The sequence below is a fragment of the Cynocephalus volans genome, chromosome 18 (genome assembly GCF_027409185.1).
Source record: "Cynocephalus volans isolate mCynVol1 chromosome 18, mCynVol1.pri, whole genome shotgun sequence".
NCBI lineage: Eukaryota > Metazoa > Chordata > Mammalia > Dermoptera > Cynocephalidae > Cynocephalus > Cynocephalus volans.
This window is the reverse complement of record NC_084477.1, coordinates 5,641,685-5,666,819: the sequence shown is the minus strand read 5'-3', so window position 1 is coordinate 5,666,819 and position 25,135 is coordinate 5,641,685. Positions and strand designations below refer to the sequence as shown.

The 25,135-nt window shown below is 36.5% G+C and overlaps 1 protein-coding gene across 3 annotated transcripts in view; it reads left to right on the top strand.

The window, feature by feature from the left end:
* The window catches only part of AKT3 (AKT serine/threonine kinase 3), a 275,734-nt gene that overhangs the window by 118,934 nt on the left and 131,665 nt on the right, over positions 1 to 25,135 (top strand). For all 3 annotated transcript variants that reach the window (XM_063082725.1, XM_063082726.1, XM_063082727.1), the window contains one exon: positions 13,218 to 13,343. In XM_063082725.1, coding sequence (XP_062938795.1) covers positions 13,218 to 13,343 — 126 coding nt within the window. The remainder of the gene's footprint in view (positions 1 to 13,217; positions 13,344 to 25,135) is intronic.

Below are 25,135 nucleotides of genomic sequence, written 5' to 3'. Positions count from 1 at the left end.
ACTTTCTTATGAGATATAATTTTAAAGAAACACTGAAATGTTCAGTAATTCAATGGAGTGTTTTAAAAATTTTTTCCCCTAAAATTACTTAATATTGAATTAAGAAAGATGTCTGTGACTGTACTGTCTGTTCTTAACTAGAGATTTCAATTGGTTTAGCATAAGTGACATGTAGTTCATTATTATCACTAATAATGGGGGATGAAAATAGGACATATGCAAAGTGAATTAGAAAAACTGAAATTTCATCACAAAAACCAGTGCCTACTTTGCTCAACTAATGTGGAACAGTGATAGTATGGACAAATGAAATGAACAAAATCTGTTTTATTTTAAACACCTGATTTACTTTAGTGTAGGCTAAAATATTGTACATATTAGGCACTCACTAAATCTCTTTGATCGATTTCCTTAGCCATAATGTAAGTTGTTTTCTTTAGTTAACAAATGCTTATGTAATGCTTACTGTGAGCCATATGTTATTCGATGTGCTTTACAGATACTGATTTATTTCTTCATTATTACTGTGCCCATTTACCAGAAGAAGAAAGCTGAGGCACAGCAAGATTAAGTGATATGCCCTGTCTGTTACTTACACAGCTAGTGAGTAACAGACCGGTGTTTGAACCTGGGCAGTCTGGTTCCAGAGTGTGTGCTCCCAACCACTGTAATATATACCACTTCATTGTGAAAGCTTGAGCAGTGTGGTGTGGTCAGATTTTGATTGAAGGAGATCTCTGTTCAGATCTCAGCTGTTCCCTTTGCAGCTGTTCAGTGTCTCAGAGCCTCAGCATGGTGTGTGTGAGAAAGGTGAGGATGCTGCTGCCCCCACCCTCAGCTTTTCTGGGAAGATGTCCCCAGTGGGTGGAGCCTGAGTGCTACTTGGCTTAGGACATTCAAGTTTCCTGTTCTTCCTCGCTCTCACACGTCTTCCTTTCACCACTTGCATGCTGTGATTTAAGTCCCAATCAGTGTATTGTCTAAGGAAAACAAAGGAGGGAAGAGAGGGACTATGAAGGGTGTGGATTCACCCCAAGAATGGTAGAGTTCATGGTTTGATGCAGTGTCATTTTAGGGTCCCATAGTACTGGAAATTTATTATAGGAGAGACTCACTGGTGATAGCCTAAGATAAAAACCGTGTTCTATTTTATTGATTTTTATCCTGTAAGGCAGTGATTTTCATGCAGGGGTGGAATGGGTGGTTGAGCCACCTGACAGTTTCCACAGGCCTCCTCCTGATGAGGAAGCCACTACAGCCTTCTCTGCCAGCTCCCAGTTCCTGCCACACAGGGACACCATCACTGTATGTCACATCATCAGGCGTGTTCTAACAGAAAAATGGATTGAGCCATGCAGGGTTGTGTTAGAGTGGGATTTCTCTGTTTGAGAGAGCTTTTCTGACAGGAGTATAGTCCCTATTTTTGAATAGTGGTTAGTTTATTTATCGATTCAATTTAATAGTTGTTGCCAGCCTGCTCTGTGACAGGTGCTGGATATACATGGTGAGTGGATTTGCGTTATGGATTCACGGCTTTCATATTTAATATTCATTAAGGCTATTTACTGCAGTGCATATATAACATAGGCTATTACATTGATTTCAATATTTAGAGTATGCTGTGGTAAAATGGAAAATATTTACAGTAAGGAAGTCATAAAATTTCTAATGAAATTGTCTTTTTAAATTGGTCCGTTTCCTTGCAATTGTTTAAAATTCTGTGTCTATACTTTGTTAAAATAGTGCAGGAATGACTTTGTGTTCAGTGCAGTGTGTAGAATTGGAGAGTTTTTGCTGTAATGCAGAAAGCAGATTAAAAAGAAAGCTCTGCCTTCACAATCTACAAGGGCGTAATTGTAAGCAAAATAATAATTTAGCTCACATTTAACCCAGCAGGAAGCTGAGTACAGATTGAGTAATTCTCCACAACATATCTACTGCTATGTAAACTAATCTCACAGTTTACTCTTCGTTAAATTGCCAAGATGCTGTTTTTCTGTTGGCTAGTTTATGTGGATGCTTTGTTCTTATTCTCTCTCTCAGTCACTCACTCACTCAATCACTGACTCACTCACTGACTGGTGTTCTCTCTCTGTCTCTCTCTCTCTCTCTAAACCCCAACCTCCACTTCCACTAACCTTGCTTTTCTGTCATTGTAGAACTTGGTACTGTAACTCTATTCAGATGTTCTTGTGTCTAACAGACTAGTTTAAAAGTAGGATTTTTTGGTTCAAAGTGTAATGTTTCCTAAATACAAAGGGAACCAGGATCTGATTCACCAATTTACAGAAGGTCATGAAACAAATACCACAATGCTTAAAGGTAGATGTTAATTATACAATTTTTGAAAAGCAAAAGGTAACTATAAAGCAGTTAAAGTACCAACAGACCAACCATGCTGGATGTTATGGTAGTTGGCATTCTGACATCTTTTGGTATCCAGTGCATAGGTACTTTTCTTATCATTGCTTCAGCCTCAAGGCAGAGCATAGAGCCCAGCTTTCTTTAGGAAGTAGATATGAAAACTATATTTGATATAAAAATAACAAGTTCATGCATTATTCAGTGGAAGCAAAATTTCTTGATTATAATATACTTTTAACAGTCATGAAGGAACATGTGGTAAAGCAGAGGAATGTGGATACATCTGGAAAGCTTTCAAGGTATCTAGCAAGCACGACACAAAATCACAAATTGTGAACACCTTCCATGTGGCCAGCTGCAGTGGTAACATTGAGTAGTCCAAGAGCAAACAAACCTCAATGACCTATGCAATATCCGCACAACCTGGGAGAGATCACCTTAAAGAGAAATATGAGTGTTTTGAAATGTGATTTCATTAATCAATACTGTGCAGACAACAATGAGAGAAAAAGGGCAACCACGGATAGCATCTTAAAACCCGAAAGGTGAAGGTGTGTTACATGTTATGCTGGGTGAAAGTAGCACCGTACCTTTATTACTGTGCCTGTCCTTGTGTGGTCATGCGGCTTCCCAGGGGAGTGGTGGCAGTGCCTCATCTTGAAATCAACACAGCAGCATACCAGAGTTCTTTTGCGAATATCGAATGATCATGTGAGGGTACTTCAACAAGTTCGTGGAAAAGTATAATTAAAAGATGATACGAATCTTTCCATGAGCTTGTACACGTGGTGATATTCCTCCCAGTCCCCTTCCCCACAGTAATGCTTCAAACCAACAAATATTACCAAGCACCTTTTCCTCAAGGTGCACGGAGGACGCTATTTGTAAATGCCAAGGAATAGGAGATGTTGTCATTCCTCTGTATGACATTCTGGATCTCTAAGAATGATTGAAGAAATCGGGGAAAATTTCATTTTGAATTTTAATCACTCAGCCAATCCCCCTTTCTCCAATTCTTTATTCTCACAGCTGCCTATGGACTTAAAGCTCCATGAGGGCAGAGACTACATTCTTTGTGCTTGTGCATATTTTAACACAAAGTATTTTTGAATGAATGAATCTAACAGAAGCCCATTTTCTCCAATTCTAAATTAAAAAGTTTAAATTGGGTTATTCTGTGATCTATGGTTCTCATCGAGCAGCACCTTAAAATGAGTGAGCTGGGCAGGAGTCGGTAATACTTCTGGTGTATTTCGTAGATGTCTCCCAGTTTTCAGGAAGTAAAAACACATCCAAAGTTGGTTGATGACAGTTGGTCAAAGACATTGCATAGACGTCATAATAGAATTTTTTTTCACTGGATACTTTTTTTCCCTAATATATATATATATATATATATATTTGATAATACATATTTATGGGTACAGAGTTTAATGTGATAAATCAATATTATTGCATGTTCATCATTACAAATTGTACCCTTTGTGTCCCTTACCCAACCACTCCCTAACACCCCTCCCCCTTTTCCACAGAGTTTAACACTTTTAATTTGCCCAAGGGCAAGGAATGAACATATTTGAAAGACTCAATAAAAGGGAAATAACAACCTAAAAATTTAGGTTTGCAGGAGCTGGAAAATCTAATGAGTATGTATTTAATAAGCACCTATAAAACTTTATAGAGTATTTGCATTTTTAAAAAGTTACATTTTGTATTGTCCCTGTGCAAATGAAAAATTATTATGCTAGTTCATTGTGATGTCAATAATCTAAAAAAAAAAATTCTTCAGGATTATTTTCAAAACAGCTATAAAATAGGGTGATGATAAGTTAAGTAATAAACACATTTCTCCTACTGCCTGAGTTCTAAGCTCCACTTAGAACTAACTGGACTCCATTATATAAAAGTGTAACAGGCAACTTTAAAGATTGCAAATGTTTTATTGTATTTATCATCATGCATTTCTCCGGTAACTATTTGGTTTTAAGATATTTAAGACATGCCACAAAATTGTAAATTATATATTCATAATTCGTTTGTGGTGTTAATATTTATTTATGAAATCCAGTAATGGAAAAAGGATTCTGCCATATATTCTCTTAGGTAGTTCATATGTGTAAATTTGGTTAGCATCTGTCAACAAGCAACTAAATATTTACTAGATTGTGAACCATGAAATTAAATAGATTTTATCGTGAAACATTAAGCTGTTTTTTGTCTTCGGTAAAAATTGGCCCATGAAGGCTTTTAAGAGTATTGCTAAGGATAGTTTCTTCTAGCATTAAAATTTATTTTTGCTAAAGGCTGCCATTTTTTTGGTTTAAAGCTGCTCTTTGGAAATTTTAAAATCTTTGTCTTTTCATGGTGCTATGCATTTGTGTATATGTTTTTTAAAAATAATAATTTAAGTGCTCTTTTCTAAGGAAGACTAGTTATCCCTCTGATATCCTTCCTCTGTCTTAAAAAAAAAAAAGAGCGATAATAAAATTAATGCTGTGTTTAAATATTGGATAGCCCTTTCATTTCTTTAGATATATGCTTACATACCTGACACTAGCTAACAAGACTTTTTTTTTCTTCTTGCTTGAAGGGGTAAATTTATTAATGATTGTTGCTTCATTTATCTAAATACTCCTGAATAATTGCAATACTGATCAGTAGAAGATTTAATGTGCGGTTTATGGATGGGTTATAAATTATATTATTATAAACGGTAGTTCTATTTAAAAATAAAATCTAACACTTGAAATATGCCAGGCAATGTTCTAAGTGTTTTACATTATGTGCTTCCAAAAACTCTTTAGGTTAGTTACTATTATTATTCCCATTTTCCAGATGAGGAAACAGATGTAGGGAGGTTAAGTTCATGTCGCTAATACAGTCAGGATCACAGCCCAGCTGTGTGGCTGCAGAATTCTTGCTCTTAACCATTACATTGTTCTACCTACCGGATTTTAATAAGGTGGGTTAGGAAGGAAACTGAAGCCTAATTTGAGAAACGTATTGACCTCACATTGATCATAACAATTTGTTGTAACTTTTACTACATAGCATAGCATTTGTTTGAAATAAAGTGGTTTTTTTGCTGTTTTGAAAAAGGGACCACATGCTTTATCACAGTAACGTATGGCTAACTTCTTTGTAGCATGAATACTAAGGCTGTCTCCTCTGTAAATAGTAAAGTTTGAAAGGGTTTTTATTCCCCCACTAATACATGCATAGTGTGGATGTCATCTGTTTTTTTCCCTCAGATATGTACAAGACAAATAATAATACATCTTAAAACTTGGATTGTGAATAAACATAGAAATAAAATATAAAATAGCCAGTATTCTCAAGAAAACTAAGTGTATTATTGTTTCTGCTTTGTGATGAAACAGTCACGCCTCTTCCCGGTACACACGTAAGAATGCTTCCATCCTCTTCCTTTTGGAGTGATGAGCTTTTGAAGCCTGTGTTATAACAAGTATGAGCGGTCATTCGTAACTTAAAAAGCTAGATCACCTGTATCTATTAGAAAAATTAGAATTTCATTTTGTTTGCTGTACAGCTGTTGGTAATTAAGATCTTTTATTCTCTGTGTTTAATCTTAGGAAAGTAGCATATTTTAAAAATGATTAAGTGCTTTGTCTAATTGATTCTAAATGATTATGATTTTATGGGATTTGTAAAAAACAGTGTTGCAGTTATATAGATTTTTAAAATTGGATTTCAACTGTATTTGTTTTACTGATCTCAGTTAATCTGCCTAATTGTGTTTTTAGCATAGTCTATGAGAGTTGAAGGTAGGCCTCCAAAAGATGAATGAATATTTATTCTGCAGCATTCTTAACCAGTACATACTTTACCTCACATCTAACTTTCTAACTCTTGTGAAGTTAGAATTAGAACTAGGTTCTGGAACACATCCTTGCCTTAAAATGGAATCAGATACTCATCAACATAATTCATGTGTGAGGACACAAGGCTGGAATTATTTCTGAGTCTTTTCCATTTGCATATCTTAAAAAATCTAGACATTTCCTAGTTTCTCCAGACAAAGGACTATTTGCACATTTTATTTTATTTATTTAATTACTTACTTTATTTAATTTTGGTGGCTGACCAGTACAAGGATTGAACCCAGTACTGTGCTCTAACCACTGGAGCTAACTGGCCAGCCCATTTGCACATTTTGATCAATCCATAGACTACACTCTTAACTCCTGCTTTGGCACTTCCTGATGACTTCAGCTTTTAAAAAATCAAAATGTGATTCTCAGTGAAGTGTTAATGGATAGTGAAATAAAATCTGTGTATGTCTGGACTAATTTAGGTTGAAGACTATTAAATAAAAATGCAGACTTAAAATTTTTTATTTTAATTTATTTTTATTTTTATTATTATCTTTACATTTGATGATGTTGTGGAGCTGTTGGGAGGGAGGGGGGAGAGGGGAAAGAAATGGGATAGAAGAAGGAGAAAGGAGGAGGGGTGGGATCGAGGCCTGTGGCACCCCCCTCATTCCCACAGGATAGACCAGGGTTTTCCAGTCAGGGCTTGCTCATTGCTGAGCCTGGGTGTAGATGTCAGGGGTGTGTGGCAAAAGCCCTCACCCCCTGTCACCCCAGCTTGGGAACCCGGGGCCCTTCTTGCTGTGGTTTGGTGGTCGTCCCTGGGCTGGTTGCGGGGTGGGGGGGCGTGGCCAAGGCGGGGACCCCCCCCCCCCCCCCAGTTAGGGAGAGCCCGGGGCACTTCCTGTGGCCTTTCAGTGGTCACCACTGGGCTGGCTGTGGGTGTTGGGGGGCGTGGCCAAGGCCTGAGGCCCCCCCACTGCCACAGGTCAGGAGAGCCCAGGGCACTTACTGTGGTGGCTCAGTGGTGTTTGCTGCTGGGCTGGATGCGGGTGTCAGGGGAGCGTGGCCAAGGCCGTCTGGCCCCCACCACCCTGCGGTTTGATATTAGGTAAACTGCAGGAAATAAATACTGTTACCTTTGTTGGGGAACCCTGAATTGAATGCATATCATCCCGATGAAGATGACCCATTTGAATATCTTTTGATCAAAAGTTTTAGGTGGAAAGTGAATATGAATCTAAACTTATAACATGCCTCATATCAGATTGTTCTTAAAGACTAAGTCTGAGAGCTAAAATAAAATATTATTTGTGCCCAGCTGGGGAAATCCAGAATGTTTTCTATGGCCAACATTCACTCCAGACCATTGAGATTGTTTGTTTGTTTTAACAAGTTACAGAATATAAATTATTAACTAATGTAAGAAAGTTGGCAAAGGTCCAGAATCTGAAGTCATCATAACTAGGCAAAACTGTGAATGATAGTAAACAGCTTCTTCCAACCCCACAATTCACAACTAGGATTCTCTACCACTTCCGAGAGTGATACGGGTTTTTCCCTTTGCATTCAGAAGGTACTAACTGTGAGTCTCCCATGCCAAGAACTGAACAAATCAGTTATTTTTAGTTCTGTAAACAAACCTTGGGTTTATAGTGCTTAGCAGCTGTATTAGTTTCCTAGGGCTGCTATGACAAATTACAACAAAGTGGGTGGCTTGAACAACAGAAAGTTATTTTCTCACAGTGCTGGAGGCCAGAAGTAAGAAGTCAGGGTGTCAGTGGGGAGACACTCCCTCGAGGCTCTAGGGGAGACTCCGCCCCTTGCCATGTGGCTTTTCATGGCTCCAGGTGTTTGTTGGCTTGTGGTCCATTGTTCTAATCTTTGTCTACATGGTTACATTGCCTTCTCCTTTTCTCTCTGTGTCAAATCTACTCTTATGAGGACATTTGTAATTAGATTTAGGGCTCACCCAGATAATCCAGAAGAAGCTTCTCTTCTCAAACCCCTTAATTACATCTTTCACCATATTAGGCAGTAGTCTTTTAAAAAAAAAAAGCTATATAAGGTAATATCCACAGGTTCCAGGGATTAGGGTTTATACATTTTCTGAGGGTCCGCCATTCAGCTTACTACAATAGCCAAAATATCAGAATGTGTGTGTGTATCTTGGGGGGGTTGACTTTTAGCAATCCTAAAAAGATTTGTGGCAGGGAGGAGGTACCCTTGTTCTGGGCACTTAGGCCCATAAAGGGTGGGACTTTTCCCCATATTTTTAGAACAGCCTGAGAAAAATGCCATATCTGAACTCTCACTGCCTCAACTACTTACTGAGTTAGGGATAGAAGTGTTCACTGCCCTTTCCACGACCAGCTGGGCAAGATCTGGGAACCGCTAGGCTCCAGCAGCATACACAGTGTTCTGCCAGGGTGTCATGAAAAGCTATAATTTCTTACACTTTTTTGTGTTAGGAAACCTCTCCCATATTGAGTATAGTAAGTGGCAATAAAGCTTGTTTTTGTTTTATTCATACCTTGTAAGTTTGTGTCCTCTGTAAGGCCCATTCCTATAGAGGTAAAACAACCTCTTCATTCCACTTTTGGAACTAGAAAATGAATATTTAATTAGGCCAACACACCATGCTATTACATGAACCTTTCTTCAGAATTTTAATGGGAACCTGTAAAAGAGGTTCTTCTTTCAGGAAATATTTAGCACCCTTCTCCAAATGTTTAGGGGTACCTGAAGTCCAGTGTAATGCTGGAATAAGCTCCATGAAGTTAAAGACCTTGTCCTTTTTGTTTGTTTTTTTTCCTTTTGATTTTTACTATTGCGTCCCCAGCACCAAGAACAAGTTAATAAGTAAATAAAAGCATGCTAAGCATCTCTCAGAAAGTCCATTCATATAATAGATAAAAATGACAAAAAACCAGAAAGTGGATTCAGGAATCTTCATTGAAAGTTTGAGATCTACTTCTAGCTTACTCTAACAGTGCAATTGTTGATTGATTTAACTGAATCAACTAAAATTATTAATAACATTTTGTGAGAAATAATACTTTTAGCATGAAGGAGAATTTTGACTTTTCAGTTTTTCTTCTGTATGAATGAGTATTTTATTGTCTTGGCATAATGTGTTAAGTTTAAGGGATGCGTAATAGATTATTTTTTAAAGAACTTTTTGGCAACCAGAAGTTCTACTATAGACCACATAAAATATTTAAATTCCTGATATTTGTTTAATAAGCAAAATAAAATTTATGCAGTGCTTTTTTGTGTCTTTCATCTGAGAATATAAATAGTTAGGGACTGAGGGGAAATTATGCTTAGAAATGAAAATTTGTTTTTTCTTTCTTTTTTCTTTTTTTTTTTACAATATGTGATGATCAAATCAGGATAATTAGCATATTCATCATTACAAAATGTTAAGCATTCTTTGTGTCCATTAACCAATTTCTCACTGTCCCCCCTCCCTTTTCCCACCTGTGGTAATCACAGTTCTGTTCTCTCCTTCTGAAAGTTCAACCTGTTGTTATGATTGTTGTTTGTTTCTTTTTAATTTATTTTTTTAGCTCCCACTTATGAGTGAGGACATGTGGTATTTCTCTTTCTGTGCCTGGCTTATTACACTTAACATAGTTTCTCCAAGCTCACAGAAGTAGCTGCAAATGGCAGAATTTCATTCTTTTTTATGGCTGAGTAGTGTTGCATTGTGTATACGTAACTATATTTTCCTTACCCAGTCGTGTGTCAGTGGACATTTACTTTGGTTCCATGTCTTGGCTATTGTGAGTAGAGCTGCAGTGAACATGGGAGTGCAGGTATTCCTTTGACATGATGTTTTCCATTCCTTTGGGTATATACGCAGCAGTGAGATTTCTGGATATGATGGCAGTTCTATCTGTAGTTGTTTAGGAAATCTCCATACTGTTTTCCATAATAGCTGTGCTGATTTACACTCCCACCAACAGTGTAGAAGAGTTCCCCTTTCTCCGCATCCTCACCAGCATTTGTGACTGTCTTTTTGATAATAGCCAGTCTAACTGAGGTGCGATGCTCTCTCAATGTGGTTTAGATTTGCATTTCCCTGATGATTAGTAATGTTGAACATTTTTTCATGTACCAGTTCATTTGTTTGTCTTCCTTTGAGAAATGTCTGTTCAGCTCCTTTGCCCAATTTTTAATCGAATTATTTCACATTTCTTGAACACGTGTACACAGTACTACCATAAAAGAAGTGACGTTATCCCATGTTTTCTTCTTTCACATTTTTCAAATGAATTTGTTTCATTTTATCTTTAATATAATTATTAAACTTATTTAGCTTCACAAACAGTGCATATTGCACCTATATAAATCTGCTATTGCTTTATAACAGCACTTGAAGTCTAAATGTTGTATCATTGATTGGAGAATTAATACCTAATGGTTTCAAATTTTATACAGAAATACATAAAAATGGAAAAATAAAATAATGAGGGCAATCAAGAAAGGAACTACTTCATATTTTAGATGGAAACTGTTGATTTAAACATTCTGGTTTTATAAATTTGGCTTGGTAAGTTATGTGTTAAAATTAGAGCCATATTTTTTCAGTAAAACAAAGGGGGGAGGGGCATGAGGTTTTCTTTTTCTCTTTACGTTTCTTTAATGCCCTTATATACTGATGAGGAATATGTTTATATGTATGTATCCCCAATTCATTTAATAAATTATTAACTATCAAGCATCAGTCAGGTGGTTGGCAGTAGGTTGCAAGGATAAAAAACACAGTATTTGCTGTCAATGATGAAAAGGAAAGCTTTTAAGCAAATATTAGAATTTTGGAAAACATACCTGCCATCATGAGCTTGACAACTTCCTGGGGCTTACTTCTCTGAGGAGATTGGTAGTGATAACTAATGTAATTGTATAATGAAATGTACTACTAGCATTTGAAAAATCAGCGTTACTTGGTGAACCAGTGTTTTTCATAAGACCAATGAGTGATGTTATAAAATCATGCATTATGTAAAAGACTCAAGTGTAATATAAATCAGTGTATTTTCACACACCAAAGTACAGAAAGTTCATTGATAAGGTTTCAAATTCTACATTGCAACTAACTTTTAAAAATTGTCCCTTGTCGAATTCTGGTATAGTATCAAAGAAGTATATCCATAATTATATCACTATTCTCCCCTTTTCCAGCTACATATCTGTTTGAGCCAGATTTTTTTCCCCATTTTTCAACCAAAACAACATACTATGACAGATTGAATGCAGTAGCAGATAAGAGTCCGCCTGTCTTCCATTAAGCCAGACACGAAAGAGATTTGCAAAACTGCAGAGCAGTGCTGCCTTCTTACTATCATGTTTTTTGCTTTAGAAACTAGTTATTTTTTATAAGAATATGTTATTTGTTACATATGAGTTTATTGTTACTTTTTAAAGGGAGTAATAAAGATTTTTTAATTTAATAATAATAATAATATTTATGTATGTATGTATGTATGTATTTATGTATGTATTTATTTATTTATTTTGGTGGCTGGCCGGTCGGGGGATCTGAATCCTTGACCTTGGTGTTACAACATTGCGTACTAACCGAGCGTGCTGACCAGCCACTTATTTTCAATTTCTAATACAGTAAACATTATAGATATAATCTACATTTAAAAAAACTCATTGGAGTTCTCAGTGATATTTAAGGGTATAAAGAGGTTCTGAGATAAGAATTTTGAGAATTGCTGATTCAGAGGAATGATTTCACTTCTGAAATATATGTTGGGGTGAGATTACATTTTATGGTGAGACTTGGACTTTACAGTAAATAGCAAGAAGTCACAGAGTGTTTTTGAGCAGAAAAGTGATCAAATCAAAGTAGTACACACATGCTTAAGATGAATCTGGAGGTGATAGGTGATAGATTCATTAAGATGGAAGGGGGAGATGAGAATAATGGGGAAAACCAGTCATAGGGCATTGACAGAGGGCAGATGGAAGGTATTAAGGACCCAGGTTAGATTAGGCTTAAAGAGACTTGTGAAGGCAGTGTTGACCCAGCTCCTGATAGGATTAGGAGAGGGAGCAGTCAGATGTTGGGTTTGAGCATGGGTCAAGAGAAGAAGCTGATGTGTAGGGAAAGTAGAAGAGTTTTCAATTTTTTGTAGCTCTGTGGTTAAGCATTTTAGATTTAATAACCAGGTATACTTAATATGAACTGAAAAATGAGACCGGAGAGCCTTCCAGCTCTTATGGTATCATGGAGAGTCCTTTATTAGGCAAGCACAATGGTGATCTGATTGCTAAAAATGTGTATTTTGGTGGCTAGGTGATAGCTTACATGAAAATCTCAAAGTATACATTCATCAACTGTTATGTGCTTGGCACTTGCCATGTATTTTTAACAGTGGTTATTTTTCTGTGTATATTTGTGAGTTTGTATATGGTTTTAAGCCCTATTAACCCATGTTTCTTCATTTTCTTGACTTATTTACAACATTGTATGAAAGGTTATTTTCCTATGACAAGCGATACGTTTAAACAAGTTAGAATTAAGATTTAATAGTAGACTTTTTCCCTTTTTATTTTAAATGACAAAATTAGTCAGTGGTACGTGGAAGAGAAGCATCTATTTCTATCCCTCCTATGATAACTGTTTTTCATTGAAATTCATTGATACTGTGTGGATGATTTACCCAGGCATTTAAGAACGGCTGAAAATATGCTCTAACAACCATCTGATAAAATGAAAAACTGAACAAAGTGTGTATTCAGATGAATGACTCTCTGAAGGAATAATGGTGCAAATGAATTATCAAAGTGAGAAATCATTAAAAACAAAACATGTTTGGGTTTTTATTGAATCTTAATTGTAGGCTTATGTATTTTCTTTTGTAAGCTAAGTTAAAAGAAAATTGCCTAACTACATTTTTGGAGGCCAGTGTTGTAGGACATATATTGTACCGTAATTTATTTTTCGCATAAAGGCTGCTGTTCATTTTTTTCAGCATTAACATGCGTGCTTTCCTCATGTAGGAGAATATATAAAAAACTGGAGGCCAAGATACTTCCTTTTGAAGACAGATGGCTCGTTCGTAGGATATAAAGAGAAACCTCAAGATGTGGATTTACCTTATCCCCTCAACAACTTTTCAGTGGCAAGTAAGTTTATTATAATTGTGGATTCACCTTGCATTTATTCGTTTGTATGATTTTACGTGTCAGATATCTTAGGATATGTGAGAAACCTGTGAAAAAGTTTGGGTTTATATTTAGTAACAAATTTTCAGCTTTGATAGAATTTCAGTTCCTTGGCATAGGGATTATTAATAATATGTGGTATTATACAGTGTAATATAGTTCTAATTATATATATATATATGTGTGTGTATGTGTGTGTGTCTATATATATATATAGTTGTTTTGCTTTGTTTTGTTTTATTTTGTTTTGTTTTGTTGGTGAATGGCCAGTAACAGGGAATGAACCCTGGTAAAAGTTTTTATATTTAGAACTTGAATGTGATAAATGCAATTCCCAAAATATGTACCTCAGGGTTTTCTTTACCAAATGTAAACAAAGATCTTTGAACTTGGTTGCAAGATGTTGCAGTACTTAGTGCATTTCTAATCAAGATTTCCTATCATAATCTAAGCTCTCTTGATGGACTGTATGTTGAGAAACAAGTGATTTACATTATAAATCATTTTCTGGGGAGATTTTATGTTTATAGTTAAGTTTTTCTTTCTTTCAAATATCTAAAAAAATGTTTACAACTTATTTAGAGATTTTGTATTTACTTGAAAAATAGCACAGAATAAACAGGTGGTGATAATGACAGTGATTATTATTCTGTTGTGAACAGGCTCTTCAGATTGTTCAAACTTACTGATAAATCAATGAAAGGTCTTTCTATGTTAATTCAGAAGTAAAGCATTTTAAAAGTTATGTTAAAATAAGGTATAAGAGTTGGCTAGACTGTATCACTGAGATAAAATCTTTAACTAGACAACATCCTTAATTTTAATTTTGGTTGTGTGTTATGCATTAGCCACCTTTGTAAAAGATATGAGGAACAGCTGAAGCTAAAAAATACAATAAAGTAACAACAAAGAATCTATAAAGAAAAAAAGACCTTGAATGTTATAAAATTATACCATTATGAGATCCCTGGTCTTTTTTACTCCTATTATTTTGTTCAGGTTAACCCTTCTCAGTAGATTAGAATGGTTACTTTTTTATTTTTATTTTATTTTTTTAAGCAAAAGATAAAATAATAAACCAGGTGGTTTGTGATGTCATTCGAATGATAAGCTAACTTTACAAAACAAGAAAACCCTCTCTGATTATGTCATTGGTTCTTATAGAGGGATTTTATTTTTTAAAAAAACGTCACCACTATCACATGTATGTATAATGAAAACATCATTTTCTCCACTGAAATGCTCCTTAGATATTAATAGCTTTCTTTCAGTAGAAAATTACTTTTTCAATCCTGTTGTCAATTGAAATAATAACTTGTATTTTGTATGACTTAAGACCACATTTTCATTCTACAGATCTTGTGGGTGATCATTTGCTTTAATGTAATAGTAATTATCTACCAAACTGTTAGCAGCCTATATTATCATGTCCTACCTGAAGCTAGTATAGTTTCTTAGTTTGTCCATTTTACTAACAAATGCTATTGGTTTGTCTGAAACAATTTATGGAAGTACAGAATTCTTGTATCTGCTGATCAAAATATAGCATTTTTTGACCTTATGAAATTTCACACCCCAACAAGTTTTAAAGACATACTGTATGTCACAGTCTGCCAACATCTGCTCCAACACTTCCACTGGCAGAGGCTTAAATAAATGCTGCACTCTTGGGAGAGAGATCTGCTTTAGTGACTGACAGTCAGCTTATTCATGAAATAAATATTAGTTGACATCTGTAATCTTTACTTGTATAATAGGTAGTTGTAGATAGTTAACTCAAACTAACAAAGTTGTAGACTAGCTCCTTAGTTTTCAGAAGTATTATTAACATGGATCTTCGACTAAATAAATTCTTTTAAATTGATTATTCTTAAAGCTTCTATAAATAATAATTACTTGAGGAACTAACGAGTCTAGTGAAATAGGTACTAGTTGAAGAAATAGTTGAAAATTCAGCTTTGCCACAAACTGAGTATGACCTTCAGCAGGTCATTCGCTGAAACTTTATCTTTTTTAGTTCCTTCATTAGCATAGTAAAAACACTTGGATTCAGTGGATTTGTAAGGCCCTTTTTGTCCATAACATTTTGTGATTCTGTGAGGTGGACTTTGAGCAGGCCATTGGAGTGAGTAGGAGTTAAGCAAATGAGAATAGATGAGAAAGGGATATTCCAGGCAGAGAATGACAAAGACAAAGAATGTTTTTATGAGGCATTGAGAGATGGAATGGTTGGAGCAAGAGAAGGTTAGTTACTTCACCAAATTTTTTACCTTTTGCCCTAGCCTCCTTTAGTATATATAAAAAAGATGATTTAACAAGGTATGTTGAGAAATACCATATATCCATCATCTCTTTAATAGCTACAATTCAAATCCCCTATTTTTCTGATAATTAAAAATGTTACTTAAAACTTAACCTATGTGGGTTTTAATGAAATTTTACCAAAATAGTATTTTAATCCATTTTTTAAATAAAAAAATTGAGTATGAGAATTGAAGGGAACTTCAGAATTGATCTTTCCAATTGTCATTAAATTTTGAATTCCTTCCCTTTCAATTTAAATTTTCCAAAACGATAGTCTATACTCATTGTTTCCACTTCTTAACCTGCTGCAGTCTAGCTTCCTTCCTTATTCCCTTGATTTAAAACCACTTTTAGTAAATTCTCCAGTGATCACTTAAATGCTAATGTAGGGGAAAAGGAATATCTTTTCTTCTTATCTTGTATTCATGGCTGAGGCTTCTATAACAAAGGACAGATTAACAAGAGAAAAACATACAAATTTATTTAATGTAAGTTTCATGTAACATGGGAACCTTCAGAAATTAAGACCCAAAGAAACATCTAAACTTGATATTTTTATGCTAAGATTTGATGAACTGGTGGATAGCAGTGAGGAAGTATGATGGATAGAGGGGTGTAATCTATGGCAGTAAACGGGAGCAAACTTAGCAAGGCCTCTTCGGATTCTTCTGTGTCCTTGTGTCTGCAGAGGTAAGGAGGCTCCTCTCCTCCAAGTGTAGGGAGGGCACCTCTTGAGTGAGGACCCTATGGCCTGCTTCAGTTCTCATTTTTCCTGGATTTACCCCTGGGCTACATTTTATACTTCTGATCACCATCGCCTTGAGCTGATCCTCTCCCATTGTGTTCCAGGACCTTTCTTTGCCTAATGCATAATTTTGGTATTTAACAGGGATCTTTCCAAAGACTCTTTTGTGCCTTCTTCCTGGGTGGTCACAGCAATGTTTAAAGATTCAGTTACAGCCTGTACACAGTTTACTCCCACATTTATATTTCTTCAGGCCAGGCCTCTCTCCTGAGCATTAGGATGCCATATTCAGTTCGCTGCTGGACATCTCCACCTAGGTTTTTTTTTGGACTCAGCATGTCCTAAGCTGACCTCAAGATACTCTTGTCTTCCTTTATATTCAGTGTATCAGTTCTGTCTTGTTCTGAGCAGAAACCTGGATCCATTTCATGCCTTTTTTTTCCCTTCACATCTTCACCCCCTCCCAATCCATTTCTAGTCCTGCTGATTTTGCTTCTTGTTTCTTGAACCTATTATGTCCTTTCCTATAGTCACCCTAAAATAAGCCCTCATCATCTCCGCTATCAAATTATTATTATTTTTTTTTGTTTTTGGTAGTTGGCCTGTAAGGGGATCTGAACCTTTGACCTTGGTGTTATCAGCACTACACTCCAAACAAGTGAGCTAACTGGCTAGCCCTTCTGTAGATTTTTAACTGGATTCTTTGGATAGTTTGTAGCACCCATCATATTCTTTCTTTATATGGTTGTCAGAGTGATCTTTCTAAAATGACATCCTAAGTGCGCCATTCCCCTGTGAAAGCCCTGCCGAGCTCGGATCTTCACTGCCTGCTGGATAAAGTCCAGCTTCCTTAATATATCATACAAGGATTTCTTCAGTCTGGCCTTTATTTGCAACTCTTTGTTCCTCTCTCTTCTGCCTTGCAGTTAAGCTTCAGCACTACTGAACTGTTCATAATTCCCTGTACAGCCTGAGCCACTTTTCCATGCTGAACCTTTGTTTATGCTGTTCCCTCTGATTAGAATGTCTTTCTGTCCTCTGTTTGCCTGGGTAATTTTCTTCCATCTAAGCCTTCATTCAGATTTAAATTCCCATCCTTACTCTTTGCTAAAGTGCTGCTCTTTGCCCTTCTCAAAGCTGTTATCTTTTGTTGTTATCACATTGTTTTGTGGTTATCTTGTTCATGTATATATCTCATCCATTAATCTCTGAGTTAGTGTAGGGGAAAGAGTTTAGTCTTATTTGTCTTACCTCCTAGTACTGACATTGTGGATTGATAACTATTTTTGAGTGAATGTCTGAAACCATCTAGTCTAGATTTTTTCTTATTTAGATGAGAAAAATGAGACCTTTAGAAATTCAGTGATCTGTTTAAGGTTGCCCTACTAGGTAGTGGTCGTTAAATATCAAGATTAAAACGCAGATCTCTCCATTGTCATTTAAATGTTATTCCCCTCCTCCATTGCTGTACTATGACATTTTTCTAGAATCAGATCAATGAGACCTGATTTGGGGTACCAATTCCAACATGTAAATTGCTAAGTATCCTTTGGTATGCAGAATGGAAACTCTCCAAGCCCTATAAAGTGTGGATAATAATATTTGACCTTCATCCTAATTTGGGTAGATCAAATATGAACTATATGTGAAGATACCTTCTAAATATAGTGCTGTAGAGATGTAAATAAAATAAGGTTTTTCCAGTTAAGGTATATCTTTAATTAGAATATATGGTTTGATGGATTTCTAATGATTATAGATTGAGATCATCTGTGCACAGGAAACACATTTGACTGTAAAGAAATGTAGAATGCACACATTATTGCAAGGTTGTGTTTAAAGGTACTTTGAGCAAAATAGCTTGTCTGCCCACTATTCACTGTCTCTGACAGTTTGGCAGTTATCAGTTTCTCTCAAATTCACTACCTTGCTCAACTCCAAAGTGGAAATAATTCCTTTGTGGTGGATGTGAGCATTTGCCCATATGTCTTGGAGCTCGTGCTACTTCTGATTGGTTCCTTCTTACACTCTGTGGTAAGAAGGGAGAAGTACCAGCCTGTGCCCCAAGAAGCACCCCCTGGAATTCTACCTTATTGGATGCTGCAAATATTGGCCCACCCTAACAATAACAATATCCCTTTCATCTCTGAAACTTTTCTTCAATCCCTTCTATGAAAAATAGGTCAGTCTGCATTTCTAAGGCCAGTTTATCAAACTGAAATGTTTACTCTCTAACCTATTTTTCTTTCTCTTTAAAACTAAGGAAATTATGGGGCTTAAACCTCTCAAAAACATCTTTATCTTGTAATAAATTTTAGACTCAGAGATTTTAAATATGTAGAAAAATCAGTTGATTCCTATTAATACTTTCATTGGACATACATAGAGATAGAGAAAAAGCTTACAGGTTAATTCTTAGTCTTGCATAACAGATAATTTAACCTAGAATAACAACTATAAAACTAGAAGAACCATAAACTATATAAATATGTACTATATAAATATACATGGATTATGAGAGCAGAATAATTCATTTTTAAAGGGTTTATTGATCATTATACCCATACTAGATTCTAAAAGGAGTATATAAGTAAGGGTTTGTCATTGACTCTGCTACATGTCCGACATGAATGTCTTCCAATGGAGGAAAAATGGGATTAATTACCAAAATGAACTTTATAGAATATAAGTGTTGTAGAAGTTGAGAAAAGCAATGGGTAAAGGTAAGCTCGGGTGACGAGGTAAGAATTTATTTAGGTGATTATGTTAACATGAGCCCTGAAGAATATGTGATATTTCATTAGGTTTTTGTAAGAGGGAGGCCGTTCTCATGAAGCTAACAACATAAGCAAATATATGAAGTCAGGAATTCAGGAGTAGCTTGTTTTGTGAATAGTATGGGCAATATCCTAGATTTGTAGAGAATTTATGTTGGAGGAAAAAAAGCTAAGATCAGATAGTTTGTAATTAGATTGTGAAAGGTCTTGAATACCAGTTTGATATTTTTAATGGAAACCAGCTGGAAACCATTAGAAGTTTTCGAGCATTGGGTTTCTAAATCAGTATTCAGTCAGTTTCGAAAAAGGCATGTCACGTTATTGTGTATGGTGGAAGGGATACATCCTTAGAAGAACAGGCAACGGGTCTATCAGTAAGATATTGTCTCGTCTTCCTTTCTTTCCAATTTCTTGGGTACCATCTTAGCTCAGTTCTTCATCAGTTCCCCTCGGGATTAAGTCTTCCAACTGATCTTTTGCCTTCAAATGTTCTCTTTTCTGAGTTATTTGGAAGAAACGCATAGGATAGATTCATCTTCAGAAAAAGTTCCTTTACAAATACTGTCTTCTTGCTCAGAAAAAATATCAGATTAAAAAAAATTTTCATATGGGGAAGCTGAATTATTATTTTTGATTTATTATATCGTATAACTCTTTTACCTGCCCGTAATCCTGCAGACTGGGCCAATTGTTGAGCTATGGCTGGGTCTGGAGCTCAAAGACCCCTCAAGCCCATTCCCAGACTGGGTCACAAACCCTTCACATGCCAGGCTCGGTCCCCAGATCCCTCACACGCAGGACTGTGAGCTAGGTAACCAGCAAACTGGTCCTTGGAAGCCGTAGGTTGGAGAGCAGGGCTGCGTGAGGTGGACGCCCAAGGCAGTAGATACCAGCTAAGTGGCTGTGCTGTGCATGTGCACTAACTCCACCCGTACACCACTTGCTTACAAAGAATGTGCTGCACCACCCCCAACTGGACCTTAGGCGAGGGGGCCTGATTGAATTATTCTATTTGCCCAACATATGTATACACAATTAAACATTTGTCCAAATCATAGCAGTGTTTATACACTATACCTTTTCAGTATTTCTTTTTACTTCTATGACTATACGGTAGAACTGTGTTTTATAAATTTTGTTTTTGACATAAATTCCTACATTTTGTTAGGTTCAATTACATTCAAAATAACTAATCCTGTATTAGTTTTTTGAGTAATTTTTAGATGATTTGATGTACTTCATCATTTGAAGATTTGGTGCTTTCTTATACCTAATTTTGATTAAACTTTTAGGCAAATGGGATGTCTGGTATAGGTGTTTCTCACTGTAAGCAATAGATGCCTTACTTAAAAACTGATAAGATGAATTACTGTAAATTTAGTGAAGTTCTGCTCCTAGCCCTCCTCTACACCTATTATCATAAGTGGTATTATGTTCACATATTTGCAAAATTTAACCCAAAAACCAAGTTTAGAATTGGGAATGGAGAAAACCTTTCTAAACATCACTTTAAAAGGAGATAGATTTTTAGAAAAATAATGGTAACAATACCATATTTAATCACATATTTCTTTCCTCTCATTCAAGTCACATTCCAATTTCACAGGAAAAAAAATTTCCACAGAATTTCCACTCTTCCCTACTTTTTTCCCCCTACTTTACACAATCAATGTGCAAAAAACAAAGAAAAAAGAAAAATTGTAATTTCATTTTAATGGGATTGACTGTAGCAATCTAGAGTTTCAAATCTATCTTCCAGGGATGAGCGCAACCCTCTGCATCGGAAAGATTTCATCAGTTTTTATGTCCTTTACAAACATGAATTTACATGTGTGTCATTTGAGTTTCCTGTTAAATAATCTCACTATTTTAATACGTACTTCAGTATAATACTACAGATATTCCCCTCAGAGTTCTGTTTTAGAGCCTGAATCTTCCCTAGTAGCTTCCATGATCTCTTACCTTTCTTTCCTTACTGTATTAGTCAGGGTTTTCTAGAGAGACAGAATCTGTAGGATACGTTATAATTATATGAGAGGGATTTATTAGGGAAATTAGCTCACGTGACTATGAAGAAAAGTCCCACTAGGCCGCCTATAACTGGATGCCGGTAGCATGGCTCAGTCCAACTCCAAAGGCATCAGAACCAGGGAAGCTGATGGTGTCCTTGGTGTAAGTTCTGGAACCCAAAAGTTGAAGAGTCTCGAGCTCTGATGTCCAGGAACAGGAGAGAAGAGTGTAGCCCTGCTCCAGCAGATGCAGAGAGAGCTTCACCTCTGTCCTCTGTCTTTTGTTCTCTGGGAACCCTCAGCGGATTGGATGGTTCCCGCCCGCACTGAGGGTGGGTCTTTCCCACCCAGTCCACTCAGACTCTCATACTAATCTCTGCTGGAAACCCCCTCATGGACTCACCTGAAAAGAGAGCTTTACCAGGTTTCTCAGCACTCCTTCATCTACCAAGTTGACACCTAGAATTAACCTTCACACTTACTTTTCCCACTTACTCTGAAGCCAGTCTTTTTGGTTGCAGTCTTTACCTTCTGAGCTCCATTCATTAGAATATAAAGGGGTATGGAAGCTTGTGTAGAATCAATGGGAGTGACAAACTTGTAGAAGACAATGACTATATATACATATTTAAAAATTTTTCTGTAGCATTTATTACGATATCTGGTATACCAGAGGATCCTTGAAGTTGGAGTCAGAAAACCTGACTATGAGTCTTGGCTCTATTACTTTGCCAGCTGTGTAACCTTGAGAAAGTCACATAACTTCTCTGATTTTCATTTTTCTCATCTTTGAACAACAGGGATAATAATGCCTACTTTTTAGGATTGCGATGATTACGTGAGATGATATATGTGAAAACACTTTGTAGAGTGCTATTCAAATAAAAGTATTAATGTAAGATAGAAAGTGCTCAGAACATTTGCTGAATTAAGTGGCAGTCATTTTTTCCCCCTTTGGCTAAAGCACATTGGAGTGGGGAGGAACTGCTCTATCAAGTTTTCTTTAAAGACTCTGGCAGATTTTAAGGAGAACTTGTTTACGGCAGTCTCTTGCAGTTGAGGCCGGTGCTCTTGCCTGGTTGGGGAAAATCCTAGTTTCATTCAATGCCAAGGACTGTCATCCATAGGGGGCTTGTTCTTATGGCTAAGCAAAGTGAGATAGACCCCTAAACCCTGCTCGTGGCCTCCTCCTGGCTGAAGAAGATATCGCTATGGCTAAAGGGGCAGCATCACTGGATTGACCTCAGGGCTTGGGTGAGGGCTAGAGGAACGTGGTGCCAACCGAATTCTTCCAGCCCTGGCCTGGAAGACGGAGCTTTGAAGGCTGAGGGAGGCCCATCTGACTGTTGTTGCCCCCTTGTTAGTTACAAGGTGTTTTTGCTTTTTACTGAAAGTAATAAAATCCTCAAATATCTGACTGGCTCTTCTAAGAAGATCCCTTGGTTACCATCTACTGGGGGAACAGTAAAAATCAATCTGGTTCTTAGATTACTGTTTTTCTGTTGGGTGGAGTACAATGGAGATTGTGTTCAGGGGAAGGCAGGCAAGGAGTGATCAGCTTCAGTAGTTCCTACTGAGTGACATGAGGACGCAAGGGAGAGCCCAGGACAACCAGCCTCACTCCCTTCCTCTCTGCCTTCATTCTTTTCTTTTTCTCTCCCTCCCTCCCTCCCTCTCTCTCATTCAACTTTTCCTGAGCTCAGCTGTCACTTGTCTGTAGATGACTAAGTGAAGGAACACCCTACACGTGATTATCATCACTGAATTTTTAAAAAATACCATTTTTACTTCTGACTTCTTCCTTGACTTTCTTTTCTAGTCATCCCAGATAACAACCTCACACACTTACTCTGTTTTGAAATTTCCGTGTGTGTGTGTGTGTGTGTGTGTGTGTGTGTGTGTGTGTGTGTGTGTGTGTGTGTGTGTGTGTGTGTGTGTGTGTGTGTGTGTGTGTGTGATTTAAAGTAACACAATTTGGAGACAGGAATTATCAAAATTAATATTTAAATATATTTTTAGGAAGTCTTAAGTCCTAAAAGTTTTTATTGAGGGTTATTATGTTCTCAACATTGTACTGAGGGAAAGAAGAAGGAAATAAGGAAGGAAACCAACCTTTCTTTGGCATTACTGTGTACCAAGCTCTTTCACATACGTTCTCTCATTTAATCTTCATAACACCGTGAGGGTAGGATTACGTTCCCATTTGAAAGAGACTCACAGAAGTTGTGTGACTTGCCTTAGGTAACTTATCTGGCAAATGGCAGAGCCAGAATGTGAAGTCACATCTAACAGAATGCTAACTTCAAATCTGGTGCTTGTTTCATTATTCCAGAGAGAGATGATATAGCCCTTGGCTTTGAAGAATTTACGATCTAGTAGCAAAAGTCCGCACGCGACAAGTCCTTGGAATTGGTACTTTGAGATGTTTTATGGTGTTAAGTTCTGAAGTAAGTTTACAATTAATATGTGCAATTAGAGTTTAGGAAAGGGAAGGACCATGAAAGACTGGATTGGCAAGAGAAGCTTCCTTGGAAATTGAGATTGTTCAGAGATTTCAAAAGTACATTCCAGGTAACAAGAACAGCATTAATTTGAAAAATTATTTTTGAGGAACTTTGGCTGAATCTCTTCTTGTTGAATTAAATGGATATAAAATCCTCAGAAATGAATGAAAGCTCCAGATGGTATGTTATTTCCCTATTCCTGCATAGAGCAAAAAATATCAAAGGAGGAAAAAGGATAAATGATAGGAATAGATGTGGACTTGAAGTATTGAGGAGAGTGCCCCAGTCACACCAGAATCTTTGTTTTCTCAGGGTCAGGGTTAGGCACTGGGTGCCCTCTTAGCTCACCTGATGTTTTAACATTGCTGTTCATACTCTCTTCTAGCAGAATATAAAATAACTTTACTGATGCAAAGAAGCACTTCATTTTAAAATCCCAGTATAAGGGCAATTTTTTTTTAAGCAAAAATGGTTTTATCGGTAGCTTTTAGCTTGGAAAAGGGGGTACATTATCTCTTTATCTGTTTTTTTTAAAAAAAGAAAATCCACCTCCTTTGATGTAAGCGAGGTGGGTGGTGTGGATGGGAAGGGGAGGATTGTGTGTAAGTAGTGCTTGAAATTGTAATTAGAAAAAGGATTGTATGCCCATTATATTTGGTGCCTTAATCCCATTTTATAATTAATACTTAAGGAATTAGGAGGGGTTTAGGGAAGTGTAAGGGAAGAGATTTGACATTTTTTAAGAGCCTACTACTTACTAGGAGATTTATTTATATAATCGCATTTTGTCATCACAAGAATAACATGAAATAAATATTATTACTTTTTTAAAAAACAAAAATAATGAAAATGAGACCTAGAGAGATTAAAAATTTTTCCCAGAGTCTCAAAGCAAGTATAAGGCAGAACTGTGATTTGATCTCTGGGCTAACACCTAGTCTGAATGCATTTAATCATATACAGGCTTTGGAGATCGCAGCTCTCTTCAAGTAATGTGTAGTCGGCACCCACAGAAACTGCATGGTTTGCCAAGTATTGTACACAGTGGGTCAGTAGTGGACTTTGATTGTTCTCAGGAGGTGTGTTTTATGGACCAGTGATACTTATTTGTGCTAGAGCAGAGGGACACATATACGAGGGTACTTCGAAAAGTTCACGGAGAGATTCATATTATCTTTTAATTCTGTTGTTCCACGAACTTTTTCAAGTATCCTCATCGTTGTGGCTGCCAGGTGGCTGATTATTTGATAGAAATTTGTTGTGTAATATTCAGTTGGTCACTTAACCATCTTTAGACTCAGAATTTTGTCAACTGTAGAGTGAGGGAGTTAGATGGAAGGATCTCTGAAGTCCTTCCAAAATTTAACTATTTGCCTATCAGCAGCAGATAATATTTTCTTGAAACATTCAGTCT